The 24,796-nt window shown below is 39.3% G+C and overlaps 1 protein-coding gene across 1 annotated transcript in view; it reads left to right on the forward strand.

Annotated features, from left to right (window-relative positions):
• The window catches only part of TLK2 (tousled like kinase 2), an 89,753-nt gene that overhangs the window by 21,792 nt on the left and 43,165 nt on the right, over positions 1-24,796 (forward strand). Inside the window, 8 exon segments of the mRNA XM_059669885.1 lie at positions 14-83; positions 1,097-1,140; positions 1,820-1,915; positions 14,797-14,964; positions 17,741-17,836; positions 19,013-19,105; positions 21,147-21,257; positions 22,701-22,837. Of these exon segments, the coding sequence (XP_059525868.1) occupies positions 14-83; positions 1,097-1,140; positions 1,820-1,915; positions 14,797-14,964; positions 17,741-17,836; positions 19,013-19,105; positions 21,147-21,257; positions 22,701-22,837 (815 nt within the window).

Consider the following 24,796-nt stretch of genomic DNA (forward strand, 5'->3'; position numbering starts at 1 on the left):
TGGTATTTAACAGACTCCTGAGAAAAAACAGAATGACCAGAGAAACCGGAAAAGAAAAGCTGAACCATATGAAACTAGCCAAGGTAGTAATAATTTCACACCAATAAACATACTAAACTCTTATGTACTGTACTTAGATAGAATTTTCCATCTCACACTAGATAATTCATTTGTATGCAGGGATTCCTAACAAAGGAGATGTTGTACCTTAAGGGAATATCATGATGTTTATTATAGACTTGCCACTTGATATACACTTGACAATACAGTGTCAGTTCTTTGGGGACTCATGTTTTTCCTGTTGTAAGTTAACGATCTTCTGGCCACAGGTTTTTTTCTTCAGGCCAAACATCTATTGTACAGAAAAGAGGTTATACTGGAGCTTCAACTATGCATTAGATCAGTGATTTGTTAATAATAGGTGCTCAGAAATGGTTTTATTTACCTGGCTGTCCTTTCCACCTACTCTTTTTCCATATCAATTATTTAGTTGGACACTGGCACTCAGTGGAATAAATCTATAGATGTGACAGTTCTAATGCCAAATATCTTTATATAAAGAAAGAATAAATGGTTTGGCTCTCCCCCTCCACTCTCCTTTGCCTCCTGTAATAGAAGTCCCAGTCTATTTGCATTTTTCTTGTTTTTTTAATCTACTAATTTTTTACTTTTGGGATGAGAGGGGGAATTCTCCCAAAATGACAAGGTCACAAAGTCTTGTGAAATAGAATAAACCCTTTACTTTAAATGAGTTTGTTTTGAATTCTTTGTTCTCTTAGTTGGGGGTATGGGTTATAGATTACTTTTATTTTGATTCACAGTTGTGACATAAAAGTGAATTTATAAAGAAAGATTAACAAATCTTAAAGGGAAGCAAGCTGTGATAAGGTCTTTCACTGCTTATTCAGTCTTTCTTTATATAGAGGAAGCTCCCTGTCCTTATGAGCTAGGTATTTTGGCTCATTTGTCAAAAGTAAAACCAGCACTTGAATTGATAACAATGTATGCAGTTATTGAGTACATAGTACATTTTAGTGCTTGATAGTTTACCTGTGTGTTATTGAAAAAACTATACTTACTTTGGTTTCATTTTCAGGAAAAGGCACACCTAGGGGACATAAAATTAGTGATTACTTTGAGGTAAGTTAAATTTTGGGGGGAAGAGAAGTCTATTTTTAAATAAAATTTTGCTTCATTTAAGGCTTTAGAAAGCAATATTTTTCCTTCACTATGCTTTCCTGCCCTTCCCATCTTCATCAGTCTTATGCCATCTGATTTCTCTCTATAAGAGGAAACTGCTGCTGGCTTTCTGAATTTAAATTTGTTTATGATGTATCTTGTCTGTGATGATATAAAAATTCACAAATGAGGTGATTTTTTTATTGGCCAGACTAGGTTTCATGTCTTACAAAGATTGAAGTTGAGTAACTTGGACTCTTCTCTTTAGTCCAGTGGGACACGTAGTGTGCTCACTGACCCATCGTCAGTGGTTACTAAAGAAGACACTAGCATCCACTAGACCACTGTATTTCTGCTTCATGTATTTTGTGACAAGAAGGGAAAACATTCTTCTCATATTTTTCAAAACCATTTCTAGCCATGTTTTCTTGGTACATTTCTGCTGGAGTTCCTTCTTAAAAATCTCACGGAAAATATAGCAAAATTTGACTTACATGGCATTTTCTTTCTAGAATAAGATGTATTGACTTAGAGGGTCCATATATAATTAAGACCTGTTTGTGTATTAATCTTTTACTCTCCTTATCTGAAGCATAGTACTGTTTTGAATTATTCATATCCATTTTTCCCTGTTGGCCAGTTTGCTGGGGGAAGCGGGCCAGGAACCAGCCCTGGCAGAAGTGTTCCACCAGTTGCACGATCCTCACCGCAACATTCCTTATCCAATCCCTTACCGGTAAGCATTCACCTGGAGAAATTTGACACCTGTTGCAGGAGACAAGAAACCCAGGAACACTCAAGCAAAATTTCCCTTAAATTAATCACTCAAGGGGAATGAGGCAGTAAGGAGAAAAGTTCATAATATTACCTCTGAATCAGTCACTTCGATTCAAATCTATATATAGTAAATTAACATTTTACAAGAGCTAACTCTATTCTCAGTATAATAAATTCCTTCTAAGCCTACAGCTCAGTGTTCTGTCAAGGAAATGGTTTCCTATCCAAACAGTAGTTTTTTTATCCTTGACAAACTTATATGTTCCTATAAATATATTTTAAAAAAAATTTGGTCAGCTCCTGGCATTTTAATTATTTTCAAGTCTTAATCAGTGACATAGTAGAGAAGCTAATGCTATACAAATTTGAGATAGGTTTGTTTTCTGCCTTGAGATCTGAAGGTCTTAAAAACATTATAGCCAAGTTAGTGGTTTTTAATTAGGGGATCGTCTTGCTCCTCAGTGGACATTTGCCAGCATTGGCATAATTTTTTAGTCACAACTAGGGGCGGAGGGATGGTACCATTGGCATTTAGTGGGCAGAGACCAGGGATGCTGGTAAACATCCCACAATGCACAGGACAGGCCCCCACAGCTTACTGAATTTTCACGAACTATACTAGCACAAGAAATGAAGTTATCACCAGCCTCCCAGAAACCTCCCTTATGCTCCCTTGCAGTTACTAGACCTCTTCCTGCCATCCAGAATAGCTACTATCCTGACTTCTAACGGCATAGATGAGTTTTTCCTGTTTTTGTACTGTGTATAAAAGGAATCATACAGTATACTCTCTTGTGTCTGGCATCCTTTTTTCAGTATTACTTTTGTGAGATTCATCCATATTGTTATGTGTTATTGTAGATCATTCATCATAATTGGTGTATGGTGTAGTTTTAATACATTTTAATTTATTTATAAGTTATATGTTTTAATTTTTAACTATATGATTTATCTATTGCCCATCTTCTCCCACTGGAATGTTCATCCCATGAGAACAAGGGCTTGGCTTTGTTTTGTTTACTGTTGTTTTCATTTATCATAGTACTTATTACTTTACATAAAGGTATAATTATTTTAATTATTTCTCTTACTTGATATGGACTATCTTGGCAAGATAATACCTTGTTCAATTTTCAGTCTTTAACACCCCAAAACAGTGTTTGGCACACAGTGGGTATTCAAGATCTTGAAACAGAGGAATAGATGGATAAAGAATTGCTGTAGTGCCCTGGCCCATATGGCTCAGTTGGTTGGAATGTTATCCGTGCACTAAGGTGTCATAGGTTCAGTTCCCAGTTGGGGCACATACCCAGGTTGCGGGTTTGACCCATGGTTAGGGCTAGTACCAGGAGGCAACCAATTGATGTTTCTCTCTCACATTGATGTTTCTTCCTCCCCCTCCCTCCCCCCTCCCCTCTTCCTTTCTCTCCCTCTAAAATCAATAAAAAAACATATCCTTGGATAAGCATTGAAAAAAAAAAGAATTACTTTAGCTCCCCCCCGCCCCCCAGTAGTTTTTTTGTATTTTTTTAATTTAAGCAAAAGTACATAAAACAGCCCTAGCTGGCTTGGCTCGGTGGATAGAAGGTTGGCCTGTAGACTGAAGGGTCCCGGGTTTGATTCCAGTCAAGGGCACATACCTCAGTTGCAGGCTCCTGGCCCTGGTCGGGCATGCGGGAGGAAACGAATCGATGCGTCTTTCTCACATCGGTGTTTCTCTCTGTCTCTTTTTTTCCCTTCCACTCTTTCTAAAAATCAATGGAAAAATTACAATATCCTCGGGTGCGGATTAAAAAAAAAGTACATAAAATACCATTTTAATGCAAGAGTTGGTAAACTGCAGCCCACAGCAGGCAAGCTGAGAATGAGTTAGGTTTTTAAAGGGTTACAGAGACAAAGAAGAATATATGGTGGAGAGAGTATATGGCTTGAAAAGACTAAAATATTTGTCTGGTTTTTCACAAAAAATGCTTACAGGAAATCACTATAAAGTTAACTTCATGTAATTGTTAGTTAGGTCAAGAAGTAAACTATTTCCAGCTTCCTAGAAACTTGTATGTGCTCTTCCCTGATCACAACCACCACCCCCCCCCCCCCCACACACACACACTAGAAACAACTGCTATTCTAATTTTTGTGATTATTTGCTATTCCTTATGGTTTGATCATCCATGTACACATCCCTAAATAAAATAGTTTAACTTTGTCACTAAGTCAGTTTTGTTAATCATGATGTGTTTTGTTTTTTATTTTATTTTGGGGGAAGGGCAGGTCATAGTACTATGTGCTTTTATTATTTTTTTCTCCATCATCTTGTCTGGAACACTTAACCATGATATTTTTAAAAAATATAGATTTTATTGATTTTTTTACAGAGAGGAAGGGAGAGGGATAGAGAGTTAGAAACATCGATGGGAGAGAAACATCAATCAGCTGCCTCTTGCACATCTCCCGCTGGGGATGTGCCCGCAACCAAGGTACATGCCCTTGGCCGGAATCGAACCTGGGACCTTTCAGTCCACAGGCTGATGCTCCATCCACTGATCCAAACCAGTCAGGGCCTTAACCATGATATTTAATCATTGTTTAAATCTTTTGTGTTCTGATTCTATCAGTTAGGCTCTTTGTTCTATCAGTTACTATTTATCACGTCTTTCATAATTTGAGAAGTTGTCTGTTTCTTCCTATATTTAAAATTTTGCTCTGTGTATTAAGTGCCTTTATTCATTTCTTGTGATTTTTTTGCTCTAATGCAGTTTATGTGATATTTAATATAACCAAACCATTGTATGGTATACTTCTATTTTATACTGTCAACTTGTCATTATTATGTTTTCAGTATATCTGACAATATCATATAGTTGAAATTTTCCTTTATTCTAAAAATCTTTTTAACTTCAACATTTATCCTAAATACATTTAATGTTTTCTATTTATCCTACCTGTTGTATAATTTTTAAATGTTTATCTGCCTTTTTCTTTCTTGCTTTCATTTGGATTGATTTTTTTTAAATCATTTCAATTATTTCTTTTCTAGTAGCTAGATCCTATTTGGTGTTTCTCTTAGAAATGACCACATATGTCTTTAATATGGCAACGTTTCATATTACTAGTAACTGACTTTGCCCTCCTCCCAAATAAATGAGTACCTCAGAACATTAACTCAATTTACCTGCTACTCACTTGGTGATGGTGGTATGTTTTTATTTTGTCTTTTTTTTAGCCTTGTAAAACATTATCATTTTATACTGTCACCTTTTTTTTTTCAATCTTTCTTTGTACTTCTTTCCTTTTGACTTCTTATACCTTCCACCTAAGGTCATTTCCTTCTGCCCAAATTACTCCTTTAGTATTCTTTTTTTATCTGCTGGGGGTTAAGTTAACTCTAGGTTTTTGTTTGCTTAGATAACTTTACTATAACTTTACTATATACAAAGATGTTTTTGCTGTATATGTGTCTATATTGGCACTTAAAAATTTTTTTTTTAAGTTTATCATTATCTTCTGGCTCCATTGCTATTGTTGGGAAAATAGCATTCATTTACTTATTTATTTGAAAGTTTCTGCTCTTTTTTTCCCTGGCTGCTTTTGAAATATGTGGTGTTCTTCGGTTTCACTATGATGCATCCTTTTATTTTGCTTGCTTTTGATTTATTGGGCTTCTGGTATCTGTGGGTTGGTGTCTTGCAATATTTCTCAAAAATTATTAGCCATTGTCTCCAAATATTATCTCTGTTCCCTTTTTTATCCTCCTATGAAATTCCAATTAAAGACATGTTAAACTGTCTTACTTTGTCCCCATGCCCCTTAGCTTCTTTTTCTGTTTTCTTTTGGTCTCTGTGTGCTACATTTTGGATAGTTTCTTGCTTTTCCATTTCCAGATTCTCTGTTTTGTTGTATCTGATTTGCTATGAACCCCAGTGAATTCTTAGTTTTTGTTCATATACTGGGTAGGGCAAAAGTAGGTTTACAGTTACACAAAAACACAGAGTTTTTAATAAAGCTATTGTAATAATCATAACCTGCATTTTTTTTTGTATATGAAGAACTTTAAATCTGCTTTTGCCTCATGCTATATTTCCCTGCAGGAATTTCAAAGCCTGTCTTTTTTTTTAATCTAATAAAATTAGATTACTGAATCCCTGGGTCCTCAAACTATGGCCCGCAGGCCACATGCAAATACAAATATTGTATTTGTTCCCGTTTTGTTTTTGTACATCAAAATAAGATATGTGCAGTGTGCATAGGAATTTGTTCATAGTTTTTTTTTAAACTGTAGTCTGGCCCTCCAGTGGTCTGAGGGACAGTGAACTGGCCCCCTGTTTAAAAAGTTTGAGACCCCTGTAATAGACAGTTATTTTATAATCTGTGTCTGATAATTACAGTATTTGAAATTTTTATAAATCTGTTTCTGCTTTCTCTTGTTTTTCCTAGTTGTTGCCTGGGGCTTCATTTCTTTCTTTAAAAATATTTATTGATTTTTAGAAAGAGAAGAAGGGAGAGAGACATCTATATGAAAGACTGACAAATCTCACAGGGAAAGGGGTGTGCCGAAGAGACTAATCAAAGATATTATATGCATACTAGAGGCCCAGTGTAGGAATTTGTGCACCAGTGGGGTCCCTCGGCCTGGCCTGCAGGATCAGGCCAAAACCAGCTCTCCAACATCCCCTGAGGGGTCCCAGATTGCAAGAGGTGCAGGCCAGGCCGAGGGACCCCACTGGTGCACAATCAGGGCCAGGGAGGAATGCAGGAGGTTGGCCAGCAGGGGAGGGACCGTGGGAACGCTCTGGAGCCTATCAGGCCCGTCTTGCTCAGTCCCAATCAGCCAGACCCTAGCAGCAAGCTAACCTACCTGTTGGAGCATCTGCCCCCTGGTGGTCAGTACACAAAATAGCGAGCAGTTGAGCAACCTTAGCATATCATTAGCATATTATGCTTTGATTGATTGAATGGCTGACCAGATGACTAGACACTTAGCATATTAGGCTTTTATTATATAGGACTAGAGGCCAGGTGCACGAAATTTGTGCACTGGGGGTGGGGGGAATCCCTCAGCCCGGCCTGTGCCCTCTCACAGTCTGGGACCCCTCGCTCCTTACCGCCTGCCTGCTTGCTGCTCCCTACCACTCGGCTCACTGCTCCTCAGTGCTGCCACGGAGGTTCCTGCCACCTCCGCTGCACTCACCAGCCATGAGCCCGGCTTCTGGATGAGCAGCACTCCCTCTGAGGGAACTCATTGTACCTCCAGGCCCTGGTTGGTGTGGATCAGTAGAGTGTCCTCCTATGCACCAAAGGGTCATGAGTTCGATTCCAGGTGAGGGCACATACACAGGTTGTGGGTTGCTTGGGCAACTGATCGATGTTTCTCTTTCTCTTTCCCTCTCCCTTCCTCTCTCTCTAGAATCAATGAAAAGAACATATCCTTAGAGGAGGACTTAAAAAGAAAAAAAAAATGCTGGTTTGCTTCAGTGGATAGTGCTTCTGCAGGCAGACTGAAGGGTACCAGGTTGGATTCCAATCGAAGGCATATACCTGGGTTGCCGGCTTAATCCAGGGCCCTGGTCGGGGATTCAGCAAGAGACAACCATTTGATGTCTCTCATATTAGTTTCTGTCTTTCTCCTTCCCTTTCACTCTCTGTAAAAAAAATAAAAAATAAAAAATAAATCAATGCAAAAATGTCCTCAGGTGAGGATTAACCAAAACAAACAAACAAACAAACAAACAAACACCCATTCCCAGAGTGATTATTGAAGGAGCATATGAAGTATTTGTTGAATGAACGGGAAAGGATGAGACTTTGCTTTCTAACTGTTTTAGCAACTCTGCAAGCCAGAGGGTTTATTTTTATTTTTTTTAAAATATATTTTATTGATTTTTACAGAGAGGAAGGTAGAGGGATAGAGAGTTAGAAACATCGATGAGAGAGAAACATCAATCAGCTGCCTCTTGCACACCCCCTACTGAGGATGTGCCCGCAACAAAGGTATATGCCCTTGACCAGAATTGAACCCGGGACCCCTCAGTCCACAGGCCAATGCTCTATCCACTGAGCCAAACTGGTTAGGGCCAGAGGGTTTATTTTTTATTTTCATTTTTATTGATTGCTTATTTTAGAGGAAGGGAGCGAGAGAAACATCAGTGTGTTGTTCCACTTACTATGCTCTCTTTGGTTGCTTGTCTGTGCCCTGACCAGGGATCCAACCTGCAACCTTGCTGTATCAGGAGGAGGTTCTAACCCACTGCGCTGTGGGCTGCCTGTCAGGGCCCCTCAACAAAGTCCCTCTGGGTGCCCTGGCCCCTGCTGTGGGTCGGAGCTCCTCTGACACAGCAAAGGTTTGGGTTCCATTCTGTCAGGTTTTGGGTTTGATTCCTGGTCCAGGCTGACTGCTGCTCAGCATTTGACCGAGGACCGTTGAAGTCCATGTGCTCTAGTCATTCAGCGGGGACCTGGGGTTCCATGGCTGACTTGGCCGACTCTGATCCCTGCTACCCCCAGTCCTCCATCCAGGGTGACTTCAACTATAAAAGCTGCGTGGCCTCCAGGTAGGTCACCCTCTCCATGGCTCGCCAGGCTTGGTTTCTGCGCAGTTGCCCTGGGAGGCGGATTTTCAGGTTCCCAGGGAGAGCGCCCTCCACTCCGGACTCCCAGGGAGAGCCGGTTGGGGGCGTGAGTGCTGGCAGACCACTACGGTTGCCTCACCAGCCCCGATCCCCTGTGCCTGCAGCCCTGCCTCTCCCTTCACGATCGCAGATCAGGGGACCACAGGCACAGCGGCACCCGGTGCCCGGGGTGCCGCTGTGCCTGGGGCCCCGCCCCTCCTTTCGCCATTGCAGATCAGGGGGCCGCAGGCCAGCCAGCACCCCTGGCCCCAGGGGTCCTGCACCCCAGCTCTCTCTTCCTCTGATCGCCATGGCGATCACTGGCACCCCCGGCTCTTGCCTGCCACCATTCTTCCGTCTTTCCCCTTTTGCCTCCCATCATTGCGCCTATGTATGCAAATTAGCCACGATCTTTGTTGGCGGTTAACCGCCATCTTTGTTGGCAGTTAATTTGCATATCACCCTGATTGGCCAATGCGAAGGATAGCGAAGTTATGGTTAATTACCATGTTTGTCTATTATTAGATAGGATAGGCATTGCCCATAGACACAGACAATAGCATGGTGAAGGCCTGGAGCTGTGTGAAAACCTGGTAGCTAAAGGCAATGGGGGGACCTTTGTAATACTCTCTATAATAAAGATAAGAAAACAAACAAAGATTTTTAAATTAATTTTTAGAGAGAGAGGAAGGGGGAGAGAGAGAAACATTGATGTGAAAGTGAAACATCAATGGGCTGCCTCTTGCACACCTCCTACTGAGAATTGAACTGGCAACCTTTGGGTGCATGGGTCGATGCCCAACCAATTGAGCCACACTGGCCAGGGCAGGGTTTCATTTATTTATGCCTTTTTTTTTTTTTTACATCATTCTGCTTATTCTTAAAAATTATTAGTGAAATTTCTTTGAGAACTGGGATAAAGATGTATTTCTCCAGAGAGAATATTTGCTTCTTCCAAATGCTTAGAGCAAGTATTTCAAACTCGTGGCCCGTGGGCCACATGCCTCATTTATTTGGCCCATGTTAGCCTTTGAGTTTGACGTGCTTGGCCTAGAAAGTACTAATCCAATACTGGTTTAAACTGCTGAATTTATGGCTAGCATTTTGTGTATGTGTTTTATTTATTTTGTTTGTTTGTCTCAACCACCCAGGCAGTACTGATTTGAATTGAGCCAACATTTCTCAGGGAAGCCCTGTCCCTTGACAACTTTGCAGCTCCTTTAGGGTGGTGTCAGTTTTTCTTCTAGGAGTGTCTACTAGCCCTTCAGAAGCCCAGCTTGAAGTGGGAACAGTTTCCTTATTGAACAGGGTGGGCGTTTGTCTGTGACTTTTGCTTAGCACTAGGATGTACTAGAAATAGAAATTAAAGAGATTTGCAGGTACCCTTAGGGCAAATGTGACTGGTGCTTCTTTTACTTGTCTTGTTTCTCATTTCCCTTAGATTTTACACTGGTGGATCCCTTTTTTTTAAATCAAGTCTTTGATGGTCTTAATATCTTTTTTTTATACTTTGTCCTGTTTTCTAAGGGAAGGTGGTTGGTTCAAACATCGTAGCCTGATCTATTTCCAGATATAGTTTTAAATTCACTGGGGCCTTGACTTACGAGTGTCCCGACTAACGAGTTTTTCGAGATACGAGCTGTCTCTCAGCCGATTTTTTGCTTTGAGTTGCGAGCTAAAATTCGGGTTACGAGCCAGCTTCAGATAACCCACCGCTAGTTGGCGCAGCTAACGTCACAGTGAATGCCACAACATCAGCCCAGCATCACGTGTCTCACTCGTTCACAATTGATTTGACATACGAGTAATTTGAGTTACGAGCTCCGTCACGGAACGAATTAAACTCTTAAGTCAAGGCCCCACTGTATATCAGCTCTTGGCAAATACTTATTAAGTACATAATAGAATTATTAATTTGAATATTGTGGCTTTGGAGAGACATTCACCCAACTAGTGAGAATATTGTTATGAATGGGTGTCACAAGTGTTCTGGAGCTTGAATTTAAACCATTGCATTTGGTGAGCTATGAGTGTTGCTTAACGAGGTGGACTCTACTCAGAGTTCCTTTTTCAGGATCATTTTGGTTATTTTATTTTCATTTTCTAAAATGAAAATGTTAAATAGCTTTTCCTGATAAAGGGGTATATACATATTTTAAAAATCCAACAATTCAGAAGTGGTAAAATAGAAAGTCCCCTCCAAAAGCACTATTATTAAAGTTTAGTGGCCATATATGTATACACACTAGAGGCCCGATGCACGAAATTTGTGCAAGGGGCTTGACCCTTGCAGCCCAGCTGCGTCATGGCCCCGCGGCCCCGCCCATTGGTCATTCCTGAAGGTCGTTCCGCAGTCTGGTCTAATTAGCATATTAGCTCTTTATTCTATAGCATGTATGTTTATGTGATAGATTTTCTTATTTTAGTTGTAATTAATTTATTTAACCAATATCCTATAAACATTTTATATTCTATAAGTAGTACTGTAATGAATGTCCTTGTATATACATATCTTTGTACTTAGACATTTTTTTCCTTTTGATAAATTTCCAAAGTGTAATTCCCAAGTCAAAGAATATGCTCACTTTTCTGCTTATTAGCAGTTTCAGAGTCTCAGTTTCTACATATCCTTCTAATACTGAATTTTATCATTATAATCTTTGTCAGTGAGAAAAATGCTTTGTTGTAACTTGCATTTCTTAATTACTGATAGTAAACACTTTTTCATATATTTGATGGCCTTTGGATTTCTCTTTTAATGCTTGTCCAGGTCCTTTGTCTATTTATTTCTCAGAGTACTTGTTTTTTCTTACTGATGGGTAGGAGTACATTATTTATTAAAATTGTTAACTCATCATTTATATTGTAAATATTTTTTCCTGTTTGTAATTTTGTCTTTTAACTTTGTTTATGTTGACTTTCACCATACAAAAGTCAAAAAATTTGAAGTAGTTGAATTTATAATGTCTTTTTCTTTATTACTTATTGCCTTTGTATTATTCTTAGATGTTCCTCTATGGTTTGTATTTTTAATGTCCTGTTTAAAATACCCTTCACCACTAGAAAGTCATAAAAGAATTTGTTTGTATGTTCTTTTAAACTTTATATGATACTAGAGGCCTGGTGCATGAAATTCATGCACAGGTGGGGTCCCTAGGCCTGGCCGGCAATCAGGGCCAGCCGGGGCCTTCCAGCTGCCGACCAGGGCCTTCCTGCCAGCTCCCGGCTGCTGGCTGGGGCCTGCTTTCCCCGGCCACCGGCCGGGGCCTTCCTTTTTCTGCACCGTCCCCTGGTGGTCAGTGCATGTCATAGCGAGCAATAGAACTCTTGGTCAAACTCCCGTGGGGGCACTTTGCATATTAGCCTTTTATATACATCCTATATAATAAAAGCCTAATGTGCAAATCGACCAAATGGTGGAACGACAGGTGGAATGACCAGTCATTATGATGCGCACTGACCACCAGGGGGCAGATGCTCAATGCAGGAGCTGCCCCCAGCCTGCAGGCCCCAGGCCAGCCAAGGCGGGTGCCAGTGGGGATTCCATAATTGCCCCATCAGTTGCCCCGCAGAGGGAGGCCACTGGCCGCAGCGGCAGGGTGTGTGGCCAGTGTCAGCCTGGCCAAGGCGGGTGCATCAGGTGCGCCCCCGATCACCCTACCAGTCGCCCCACCGATCAGCCCTGATCACCGGCCAGGTCTAGGGACCGTGCCCATGCACGAATTTCGTGCATCGAGCCTCTAATCTATATAATATAAACCTAAGCGACCATTACAGCAGAACGACCGGTCGTTATGATGTGCACTGACCACCAGGGGGCAGACGCTCAACGCAGGAGCTGCCCCATGGTGGTCAGTGGAGTGCCGCTCAGCCAGAAGCCGGGCTCACTACTCCTGAGCGCAGCTGCCACGTTGGGAGCCTCTCCTGACTCCACAGCAGCACTACCAAGTGGTGGCAGCAGGTGCAGCGGGCTGGGATGAGCGCAAGCAGATAGATGAACGTCCGGCCCCAATTCGGGCTTCTTCCTCTCTGCCTGACGCTTGGCACACTGCTACATCCCCCAAGGGGTCCCGGACTGTGAGAGGGAGTAAACTGGGCTGAGGGACAACCCCCCCCCCCCCGTGCACGAATTTCATGCACCAGGCCTCTAGTAGATAGATAAGGAAGCAACCTTCTTTTCCTTTTTTCTAATATCTGCAAATATCCTATAATCTTTTTAATAAGTTCCCACTAATTTGAAGTATATTTTAATCACTAATTATATATTCATATTACATGTGATGGTTCCTGAATTTTCTGTATTATACTGATTTAGTTAATGTTGCTTTGTATATGTTTTAATAGTCAAATTTCCCAGATATTCCTTATTAAAAATTATATGACTAATTTTGATTATTTTTCTAAGTGAACCTCAGAATTCATTTGTGAAGTTCCACAAAAATCAACTCCCTAAAAGAGAGTAAGAACGAACCCAGATGATAATTATACCATCACCACACTCTCTTGTGAAATAGGAAAAGAAAAACAAAACTAAAAAGAAAGAAAAAGCCCTAAGCATTGGTTTTTAGAAAAATTTGACATCTGTAAAATTTGAATCCAGAAGCATAATATTGCAATTTAATTTAGGTAAAATCTTCTGTGTTTGTCAGTGGACCTCTAGTTTTTCCTTTTTTTAAGAAAAAAAAAGTATATATATATATATTTTAAAAAATATTTTTATTGATTTCAGAGAGGAAGGAAGAGGGAGAGATAGAAACATCAGTGATGAGAGAGAATTATTGATTGGCTGCTTCCTGCATGCCCCACACTGGGGCTTGAGTCCGAAACCCAGGCATGTCACTGGGATCAAACTGTGACCTCCTGATTTATAGGTCTATGCTCAACCACTGAGCCATACCACCCAGGCTCTAGTTTTTCTTTATGTATAATCTGCATACTTCTTAAGTGTATTTCTGAGTATTTTACATAAATTTTAAGTCTGCTTTTTCTTCCATTACATATTCTGATTGTAATCAATTGTTGTTGGTATATGGGAAAGCTATTGATTTTTGTCTATTTTTTATATGACCATTTTACTGAACTCTTATTTTGTTTTTTAGTTGATTTGGTTTCCTTTGTGAATAGTTATATCATCCCAAAATGATACTTTTTAATGATGCTTTATTATTTTCCAGTGTTTTTACCTCATTTTTCCTTACCACATTGACCAAAACTTTTATAAAAATGTTGAATGATTGTGATATTAATGTGTTAATTCCATGTAATTCCTAACATTAATGATAGTGTTTCTACTATAGGACCATTAAGTTTATGTATGTTAATTTCTAAAAAATACTTCATTATATGAAAGATGGATACTTGTAGTTTTTTTAAAATATATTTTTATTTATTTCAAAGAGGAAGGGGGAGGGAGAGAGATAGAAACATCAATGGTGAGAGAGAATCACTGATTGGCTGCCTCCTGCACACCCCACACTGGGCATAGAGCCTGCAACCTGGACATGTGCCCTGACCGGGAATCGAACTGTGAACTCTTGGTTCGTAAGTTGATGCTCAATCATTGAGCCACCAGGTCTTTTTTTTTTTTTTTTTTTTTTAAGTTGCCCAATAATGTGGACTTTTTTTGCGGGGGTCATCTATAAAGGGAAGAATCTTGATTCCCCTCCTTCTGACATTAATGTAATGAATTACATTAGTGGGTTTGCTAATAATGAACCATACTTAACATTTTTAGAATAAATCATACATAATTGTGGTATGTTATTCTTTTAGTGTAGTATGGAGATTGTTTTGCTTATATTTATTTCAGCTGTTTTTTGCATCTAAGTATAGTGTGCTGAGAATAGGATTAAGAGTGAAATAAGCTCTACCTATAAATTAGGGAACAAATATCTTAATCTTCATTTACCTACAGGATAGAAATAACATTTCCTTTGTAGGATTGAGGGTTTTATGAGGTTGATTTATTGAACTCTACAGAGTAACCTGCCAATTCAGAGTTGAGTAAATATAGAACCATTAAAATGTAGTTTTGCTTAATTTGAGTAAGATATTAATTCAGGTTGATAGCTAGGTTATCGCCGATAATGTTATTATGCTCTCCGTATTTGTTTTCAGAGGTATTTGTTTTTTAAAAATCATTATTATATTCAGTAACTGTTTTAATCTGTTGCATGTTTTGGCAATATCAGATTTTCTTTCTCATGTAATTTGTGTGTTTTTTAATGTTTTCCAGCGACGAGTAGAACAGCCCCTCTATGGTTTAGATGGCAGCGCTGCAAAGGAGGTCTCGGAGGAGCAGTCTGCTCTGCCAACCCTGATGTCAGTAATGCTAGCAAAACCTCGGCTCGACACAGAGCAGCTGGCACAGAGGGGAGCTGGCCTCTGCTTCACTTTTGTTTCAGTGAGTACTGAGCCTGAGTTTATGCAGACCCTTGTTGTCCTGGAGCTTCTTGATGAAGTTAGAATAACTATTTGGTAGAGAGAGGATGACCTTTTTAACTGTCACTTCTAGAGGTAGTGGTGAGCTTCTTCTCAGTCTCCCTGGGTTCAAAGGGCTGAGAGAAAAAACTGTTTTGTTAATGTCTGAACACATTGTGGGAAGAAAACTGCGGTCTTAGGTTGACAAAGTAAAGAAGATATAGATCAAATTCCATAACAACCAAAGAACTTATAACAAGTAAAATTTCCAAACTGCAGCCGTTGCTTATTTAAAGCAATATTCAAGTCAGTAAAATTTTAGCATGTAGTCAGGGGTTCCGTAGCATGCTTACAAGCTGTTTCACCTCTGGTATTTGGGTGACCGACATGCTTGCCTTCTCTCAACTCTTCTGAGTGTCGTTATGTTTACTTTTTCCAGGAATATTTATCTGTTTGCTCTTTTCAGCTTGCTTCTTTCTCCTTCCTTGAAGAACAAGAACTTGAAAGTTTGACCTGTTTGCCAAATTATAATACAGTTTGACTCGGAAATTTCTACTTTCTTGGTTTCTGTGACCTACCAAGTGTTTGTGACCAAGGATGTATAAAGCAAGAGAAAGCTCCATTGCCCTATGCTTCCATGTTTAGGGACAATTTTCAGAGCTGAAGCCACCATTTGTTAAAATTTGTGTTCCTCTTACTGGTTCATTATTTCTAGTTATAATCTAAGTTTCTTCTTCTCTTTTTTTGTTAATCCTCACCCAAGGATATTTTTTCCATTGATTTTTAGAGACAGAGGAAGGGAGGGAGGGAGAGAGATGGAAACATCAATGTGAGAGAGACACATCTCCTTTCTCTCGAAAATCAGTAAACATACCATTGGGTGAGGATTTAAAAAAAAGGAAAAATAAATATATACAGTATCAGAAAAATTCACCTGTGGAAAACACTACATTCTCTAATCCTCACACTATCCAATATTTCCTAATTATGTCTGTGACGAGTTGTACTGTGTTGTTAGGTGCCATTTTGTTTATAAAAGGAATTTGGGGATAATAATGATTGTATATTCCTGAATAGTTGAATAATATTAAATCCTAAATTAGCTTTCTAAATTTAAAAATGCCTTAAAAGCCCTAGCTGGTTTTGCTCAGTGGATAGAACATCATCCTGCAGACTGAAGGGTCCCGGGTTTGATTCCAGTCAAGGGCTCGTGTCCGGGTTGTGGGCTCGATGCCCAGTGGGGGGTGTGCAGGAGGCAGCCGATCAATGATTCACTCTCATCATTGATGTTTCTCTCTCTCTCTCTCCTTCTCCCTTCCTCTCTGAAATCAATAAAAATATTTTTAAAATAAAAATAAAATAAATAAAAATGCTTTAGAAATGCCCTGTAAATTGTGTATAAAAGTCACTCATCCCGGCTGGCATGGCTGAGTGATTGAGCACTGACCTATGAACCAGGAGGTCACGGTCAATTCCCAGTCAGGACCCAGGTTGTGGGCTCGATCCCCAGTGTAGGGCATGCAGGGGGCAGCTGATCAATGATTCTCTCTCATCATTGATGGTTCTGTCTCTCTCTCCCTTTCCCTTCCTCTCTGAAATAAATAAAAATATATATCTTTTAAAAGTCACTGTCAGCAAGTAATATTATTAGAAATTAACTTGGATTTTGGGCCAGTGTGTGTTTATAGATAATGTTTGGGACTTAGGAGACTACAATAGTCCCCCCCTTATCTGTTCCAGGACCCCCAGTAGATTCCTGGAACTACAGATGGTATCAATAGTACCTATACATACCAACCTTTTCACATACAGGAAACACTTGGTGACACATCTGCATCGCGAGTGTCACTATTCGTGCTCTTTTAAGCCATTATTAGGTAAGGTAAGGGTTACTTGAATACAAGCACTGTAGTACTTTGACAGTCAGATGGCTACTGAGTGACTAACGGTTCATAGTGCATACAGTATGGATACGCTGGACAAAGGGATGTCACGTCCTGAGCGGGACAGCACATGATTTCCTCACATCGCTCAGAACAGAGTGCAATTTCAAACTTATGAATTGTTTATTTCTGAAATTTCCGTTTAATATTTTCATACCATGGTTGACCACAGGTAACTGAAACTGTGGATAAGGGGCACTACTGTATTCTGAATAGTAGTTCCCAGTCCTTCTGCCTGGAGTCACTAGCATCCCCTTGCTTCATCACCAGCCTTTTCTGATAAAAGCATATTTAAATACAAGTGAAAGGGGCCTGTTATAACAGGAATAACTTTTAATTTACATATTTTAAAAAATTCTTTTATAAGCATTTGCTTTTTAAAAAAATATATCTTCATTGATTTCAGAGAGGAAAGGAAAAGGAGAGAGATGGGAACATCAATGATGAGAGTGAATCATTGATCAGTTGCCTTCTGCATGCCCCCTACTGGGGGTTGAGCCTTCAACCTGGGCATGTGCCCTTGACCGGAATTGAACCTGGATCCTTCAGTCCTCAGGCTGACGCTCTATCCACTGAGCCAAACCAGCTAAGGCAGCATTTGATATTTTAAACTATTTCTAGGAACATGGTCCAAGCCATCATGTCTGGCTCTTGCTTCTCATTTGAATTGTTGTGCTTTCTTCTTGGCTACATGGCCCTGACTTCTGCCTTTCATCAGAGTTCATTTTATATAGAGTTAATCATTTGCATTCATACAAATGTTTGTGGAGGAAAATGCAAAACTTTCTTGTGATTGGTAATATACCTTTATTACAGGCTCAGCAAAACAGTCCCTCTTCTACAGGATCTGGTAACACAGAGCATTCCTGCAGCTCCCAGAAACAGATCTCCATCCAGCACAGACAGACCCAGGTAGGTTGGCGATAGGTAAACAGAGGAGAAAAAGATCTGCTTAAGGATAAATGCTAACCACATATAAAGTCTATGAGTCCTCTCTTTGTCTTCCCTTTAATTCTCTAACTTTGCCTCATTATTTTTATTATTCTATTTAGAACTTACATTATGAGTACTTAAAGTCTTTTGGAAGGTGCTTTAACTTTTTGAGGTGTTTCTTTTCCTTTCTGGTACGTTGCAGCAGAAGCGCTTGTTTTATAGCAAGCTGTGGAGAACAGAGCACTCATTTGGAGACCTTTAGGCCTGAGTTCAAATTCTGTCTTTACACCTTACATTATATTTTTAGTCCTCAATTTTCCTGAGTACAAATCATCTATATAATGTGGTTGATTCTAATTATCTCAAACAATATATACAAAATGCTTATTAGGACAGTGCTCATAGTAGTCGTCAATGAATGTTAATTTACTACTTTATGAAAGGAGTTAATTTATTCCGTGTACCTATTCATTTGGCAGGACCTAGATAAACTTCTTTAACATGTGGCACACCAACATACTTTTCTCCTTAAACAGTCTTCAGAAACTTTTTAAGTTAGAATGTTGTGAACAATCAAAGATATTATTTGCAAAGGGTAGTGGATATATGTCTTCTACTTTGTAATATTGAGCTAGCCAAATAGTATACCAGGTTTTCTTGGCACTGTGCTGTCTTCAAGTCAGGGCAGGATGCTTGACAATCTAGGAGCATTTCTAAAGTCTCAAGCTATGCAACCTTCAGAAACAGACTTTAATTTTATTTGAATTACCAGCCTTTGGGCAATTGAAAGATAGTTGAATATTCCAATAACTTTGATCTCTCGCCTTCTAATTGTTCATTATTTCCACAAGGTGGCGTGCTTGGGTCATGTCTTCTCTCAGTTTCATTTCTAAAGTAGAATGTTTCTCTATTCAATGCACAGAGATTTTGAGAATTCATACATTTAATTCCAGTTTTATTATGTTTTTGAGGTGCAGGTGTAACAGAATATAAAACTTAAAGAATGGGATGAAGAAAGGAGATTCAGTTTCTTGAGCCATGTGATTCTTGGCTATTTGTTAGCAAGTGCCTTTTCCCCCCAGAAAAGTAATGAGAAAATGAGCGACGGCATGCAGTATTTTGAGACTAATTCTAAATTTTGTTTTGTCTCTATAGTCTGACCTCACAATAGAAAAAATATCTGCACTAGAAAACAGTAAGAATTCTGACTTAGAGAAGAAGGAGGGAAGAATAGATGATTTGTTAAGAGTAAGTATTAAAATGTGATAGGAGATTTTATAAGCACTGATTGATGTTATGTGTATTTAGCATATGTGCATATCATAGAGATAATTACTATAGCCAAATAACAAAGTTAAATAATAAGCATATGGATATTTTCCTTTAATTCAAGGGAATCTGAGTAGCAAGCAGGATCAAACCTACATTCTAAGCACTGTAAATGCCTTTAAATTGGAAATCTTATATTGTAGAATTTTAATATTCTTTTAGTATTGTTATTTTAGAGAGAAAAAGGAAGGGGGAGCGGAGAGGAGGGGGGCATCAATTTGTTGTCCCACTTATATATGCATTGGTGGGTTGATTCTTGTATGTGTCCTGACCAGAGATAAAACCTGCAATCTTGGTGTATGGAGTCAATGCTCTAACCAATAAAGCAACCCAGCCAGGGCCTTAGTATTCTTGAATTTTAAAACTATTTCACAGCCTGGGTTTTTTTATTTTGTATCTTTTATAATCTATTCATCTAAAGTTTTTTGTACTTACAAGAAAAATTTCAAAAATACCTAATCTGGAATTTAAAAGATACCACTAGAAAATATACCAGGATATTTTAAATATGTATTTTTAACATGCAATTTGGTATATTGACAGATCCATGCTTAAAATTTTTTAAATGTTTTTATTGTTGTTATGAAAGTAATACCTGCTCTTTTTTAAAAAAAATTCAGCGATGCTGAAAACTATGGCATTCAAGATAAAACATTTGATACATTTCCTTTAGTAATTTTGAGCCATTTGTAGTATTTATATAAATGCATATATACATAAATATTGCTGATTTATAAATAAAATTGACTAACATTTTTCTCTTCTCTAGTGATTTAGAAGGGGTAGGTTTGATCCTTATTTATACTAATGTGGTGGTTTTCAAACTGGCTCCACGAGGCCCTGAAGGTTCTATAGAAGAACCACGAGGGCTCCCATGACACAGCTGAGTAGGGGTCTGCTGCCTTGCACTTCGCTTTTGATAATGTGGTCCATAGAACTCCTAGAGGAACTAATGGGAAGAAATTATACTTATGGGGAGAGCGGACAGTTGGAGATGGGAGCTTTTCTATTCTGGTCACTTTAAAATGAAGCCTTGAAAGTCTTAAAAATTGAGTTTTCTCTAATATCCTCCATGTGTGATTTTTAATGTTTCAGAAACACTTATTTTATTTGATTGGAAATACCAAATTTTTTTTTTTTTCATAATTCCAGCAAGTTGTTATAAAGTAGCATTTATTTACCGAAAGAGTGGAGATCTTTCCTGTAACACCAGGATAAATTCAGGAGTTTCAAGTCAAAATTGATCTTGGGTTAGTGGTTCTTTCCTTCTCTGTTATTGTAGGAGGCTTGAATTTTTCAAAGTATTTATCCCATCCTTCTGTCCACAGCTAAATTAACTTGTGTATTTACATTCTGGCATTCTTGAACCAGGACCTTATATTCAGCTAGTTAGTTCTATCTTATGTGGGCATGGGTGTGCCTGGCTTTTCTGGTAAGAAACACTATGTACATTCATGTCTCCTTTTCTTTGAAAACAAGAATTTAAAAAAAAAAGAACAATTGAACTTAAAGAACTATATGTGTGTGTTTTTTAATTCTGTAATTTTTTTTTTATAAATGTTTAGTCACTCTTTATAAGTATTTAATCCATAAGTGCTTTAAAGTGTTTAATCATGCTTTTTATGTATTTTAAGCATCTCATATTTCATAGGGTTTTTTCCCTTTCATCTTGTGATAATTGAGGCATATGTGATGTACTAGATTTAGCTAGCTGTAACTAGCTTTTGGGAGGAGTAAAATATGATCAGTAGAAAAACAAGCTCACTTTTAGTAACAGAATTTATCTTTAATAAATAGATAAGTTTATTAAGAGAGAATAAAGAATTTAACATTTTTTTAAGACCTGTTCGATCCTTAATTTTGCTTTTGATTTAAGAACAAATGATTCTCTGACATCCCTAGAAACTTCTTTTGTATTAATCGTTCTTCCTTGGAGGTAAAATGTTGTTTTCCATTGAAGGCCAACTGTGATTTGAGACGGCAGATTGATGAACAGCAAAAGATGCTAGAGAAATACAAAGAACGATTAAATCGATGTGTGACAATGAGCAAGAAACTCCTTATAGAAAAGGTGAGTGGTGAAAGGCAGCCAGGATACTACATATCCCAAGGTGCTCAGTGTGTGTCGTTGTGGGTCCTTACTCCTTACCTGGGATGAAAATATTTCAAACTAGGGCTTTTTAGGAAAAGACTTATTGTTTGATAATTAAAATTCTTTCTTGTTTGGATACGTGAACCAAGCATCCAGAGTTATAATTTGGGACATTCTTTCTGCTTTTTGGTTTTGCATTGCTTTGCGTGTGATGTTGATTGGACAGAAACAGCTTGTCCTAGTTGAGTTTATTTGAGATGTTGATTCCCTAAATTCTTTTATTTATTTAAATTTTAATTTATTGATTAGAGAGAGGAGAGAGAGAGAGAGAGAGAGAGAGAGAGAGAGAGAGAGAGAGAGAGATTTGTTGTTCCACCTATCCATGCACTCATTAGTTGATTCTTGTATATACCCTGATCGGGGATTGAACCCACACCCCACACCTTGGCATATCAGGACAATGCTATAGCTGAGCTTACCTGGTTGGGCCTTAATTCTTATTTTTATCTATCTGTTGAAGTGTGGATTCTATTACAAACATTTAACAATAGTTATGTTTCCATTTCAGAGATGGTATTTGGAGTAATGTACATATATAATAATGTTATAATTAAGTGTTTTGTGCTGTAAAATAATTATGTTGGTATATCCTTGTATGTGATTAATTGCAACTTGCTTTTAATAGTTATTAGTAACTTCTTTTTGGAAGTTTTTTTTTATTACATTCCCAGTACTTATTTATCTTACATTGAAAGCTTTAAGATGGCAGAACTTACTAATGAAATTATTACAAGGTACAGGTTTGAGGCAACCTGGTTACTTGTGCTTAAAATCTTTGGGATGTTGTTAAAATGACAAGGAGCAGTGATAAAAGTGAAGTGATTATGCTGATGTCAAAGATACTGGGAAATTTTGCTTCATCTTTTATTTTTTTAATTATTACTTGTAATCCTTACCTGAGGATATTTTTTCCATTGATTTCTAGAGAGATTGGAAGGGAAGGAGGAGGGGAAGAGAGAGAGAAAGATTGACATGAGAAAGAAACATGGATTGGTTGCCTCCTGCATGGCCCCCTACCAGGGTTGGGGAAACCTATAACAATGGTACATGACTTTGACTGGAAATCTTACCTGAGACTCTTTGGTCTGTGAGCCCATACTCTAATCACTGAGCAGAACCAGCCAGGACTGCTTCATCTTTTAATTTACTAATTTTATAATAAGGAAACCGCTTTTTTTCCATTTTTATGATAAGGTAGATGTTAATATAGAGAATTTATTTAAAGTTTTAGCTTACTTCCTAAGGTCAATGTAAATTTAGTCAGTTGTACTAAACTTTGCACAGTATAGTACAAAAATAAACATAATGCTATATATGAGTTCTCATAGGAAAATGAAATTATTTTCTGTTTGTTCTTCTAAGTCAAAACAAGAGAAGATGGCATGTAGAGATAAGAGCATGCAAGACCGCTTGAGATTGGGCCACTTTACCACTGTCCGACACGGGGCCTCTTTTACTGAACAATGGACAGATGGTTATGCTTTCCAGAACCTTATCAAGTAAGTTAATTTGTGATGATTAAATTGAGAACTGACAACTTGGTTTGTATTTTTTAAGTTTTCTGTAATTGTAGTCATTAATAATTCTAGTAGTTAGTGATAGTCATCTTTTCAGTCAGTTTTAGCCATCACATGTGTTAAAAAATGTAGGGAAAATCCTGAGAAAATTAAACAAGTGATCAAAGGAATCAAAACGAGTTTTACATTAAAGCTTAAAAAAATTAAAATTGCCAGAAATTTGAAACAAGGTGTTGCCAGGAGCGTACTCCCTCTGAAGACTCTAGAGAGGATCCTTCTTTGGCATTTTGTAGCTTCTCCCTTGGGTAGTGCATTTCACAGTTCCCAGTAGATATCTGTATTAATAAAAGCATAATATGCTTCCGGACGACCTTCTAGACAAAGCTGGGGCTGCGAGGGAAGCCTGGGTGCCAGAGGGAAGCCGGTGCTGCAGCCGGGGGAAGGAAGGCCTACTTTAAAAAAAAAAAAAAAAATTCTTTATTGATTTCAGAGAGGAAGGGGGGGGGAGAGAGAAACATCCATGATGAGAGAATCATTGATCAGCTGCCTCTTGCACGCCCCCTACTGGGGATCGAGCCCACAACCCAGACATGTGCCCTTGGCCAGAATCGAACCTGGGACCCTTCAGTCCGCAGGCCGACACTCTATCCACTAAGCCAAATCGGCCAGGGCGGAAGGCCTACTCTTGCATGCATTTTGTGCATTGGGCCTCTAGTAGAACATAAGAAATCCTGGGAATCTTTAAAAATTTGTATTTGGTATATTTAGGTGCTATCTATAGTGCCGGGAGCCGGTCCATCCCTGCTGTTTCAAGGGACCTGGCATATATGGCATACTGTTCTTAATATGTTTGCTCACCTTCTTGGCGCTGTGTTTTAACCAAGGTCACCTCTCTGAGAAAGGTTGAATCCCCAGGTAGGGATTTTCCCCTGAAGTTAGGGAGGGAATAAAACCCCTCAACTAAGTGCCAGGCGGGTAATTAATCCCTTTAACTACGAACAATCATGCTTAAACTACATAATCTTTTCTCCCTGGAATGGAGATAAGAAACGCCCTAACCTTTGTAATAGAGATTGATAGGATTAAATCAACTTGTATAAATACAGTTGTAACAAGACAGAAAGACTCAGAACTTAGAACAGAATCAAGAAGACAGAACCTACACGGAGCCTAGAGACAGAAGAACTTCACTGGAGAGAGCATGCCGGAGGATCCTGGACAGGGACTGGCCTCGGAGCCTAGAGACAGAGCCTAGCGGGAGAACATGGCAATAGACCCTGGACTGAACCTGACTATAGAACATGGCAAGAGAACCTGACTAGAACCTGAAGACCGAACCTGGCTGGAGATCTCAGACAGAACCTGGCTGGATCTCCGAAGCAGAACCTCTCTGGAGATCCAGACCAGAACTTGGCTGGAGATCCTGGCTAGAGATCCTGGCTAGGCTGCTGATCAACTGAACACTGTTCCCGTGCCATTCCTTCTTCGCCGACTCCGTCCACACCTTTGGGGACCCCTGGACCCGCTGGGGTTGGACCCCGGCATCTGGCGCCCGAACAGGGACCCCTAGGTAAGCGCCCCGCACTCGGGACGGATCGGACTCCACCATAGGAAGAAGGTGGATAGTCTTCGCCGACTCCGTCCACACCTTTGGGAACCCCTGGAAAGGATTCCCCTAGGTAAGCCCCCCCCATTGAGAACCCCCACACTCAGGACGGATCGGACTCCACCGTAGGAAGAGGGTGGATAGTCTTCGCCGACTCCGTTCACACCTTTGGGAACCCCTGGAACAGGATTCCCTTAGGTAAGCCGCCCCATTGAGAACCTCCACACTCGGGACGGATCAGACTCCACCGTAGGAAGAGGGTGGATAGTCTTCGCCGACTCCGTCCACACCTTTGGGAACCCCTGGAACAGGATTCCCATAGGTAAGCGCCCCCC

The sequence above is a fragment of the Myotis daubentonii genome, chromosome 16, assembly GCF_963259705.1.
Source record: "Myotis daubentonii chromosome 16, mMyoDau2.1, whole genome shotgun sequence".
In the NCBI taxonomy this organism is placed as follows: domain Eukaryota; kingdom Metazoa; phylum Chordata; class Mammalia; order Chiroptera; family Vespertilionidae; genus Myotis; species Myotis daubentonii.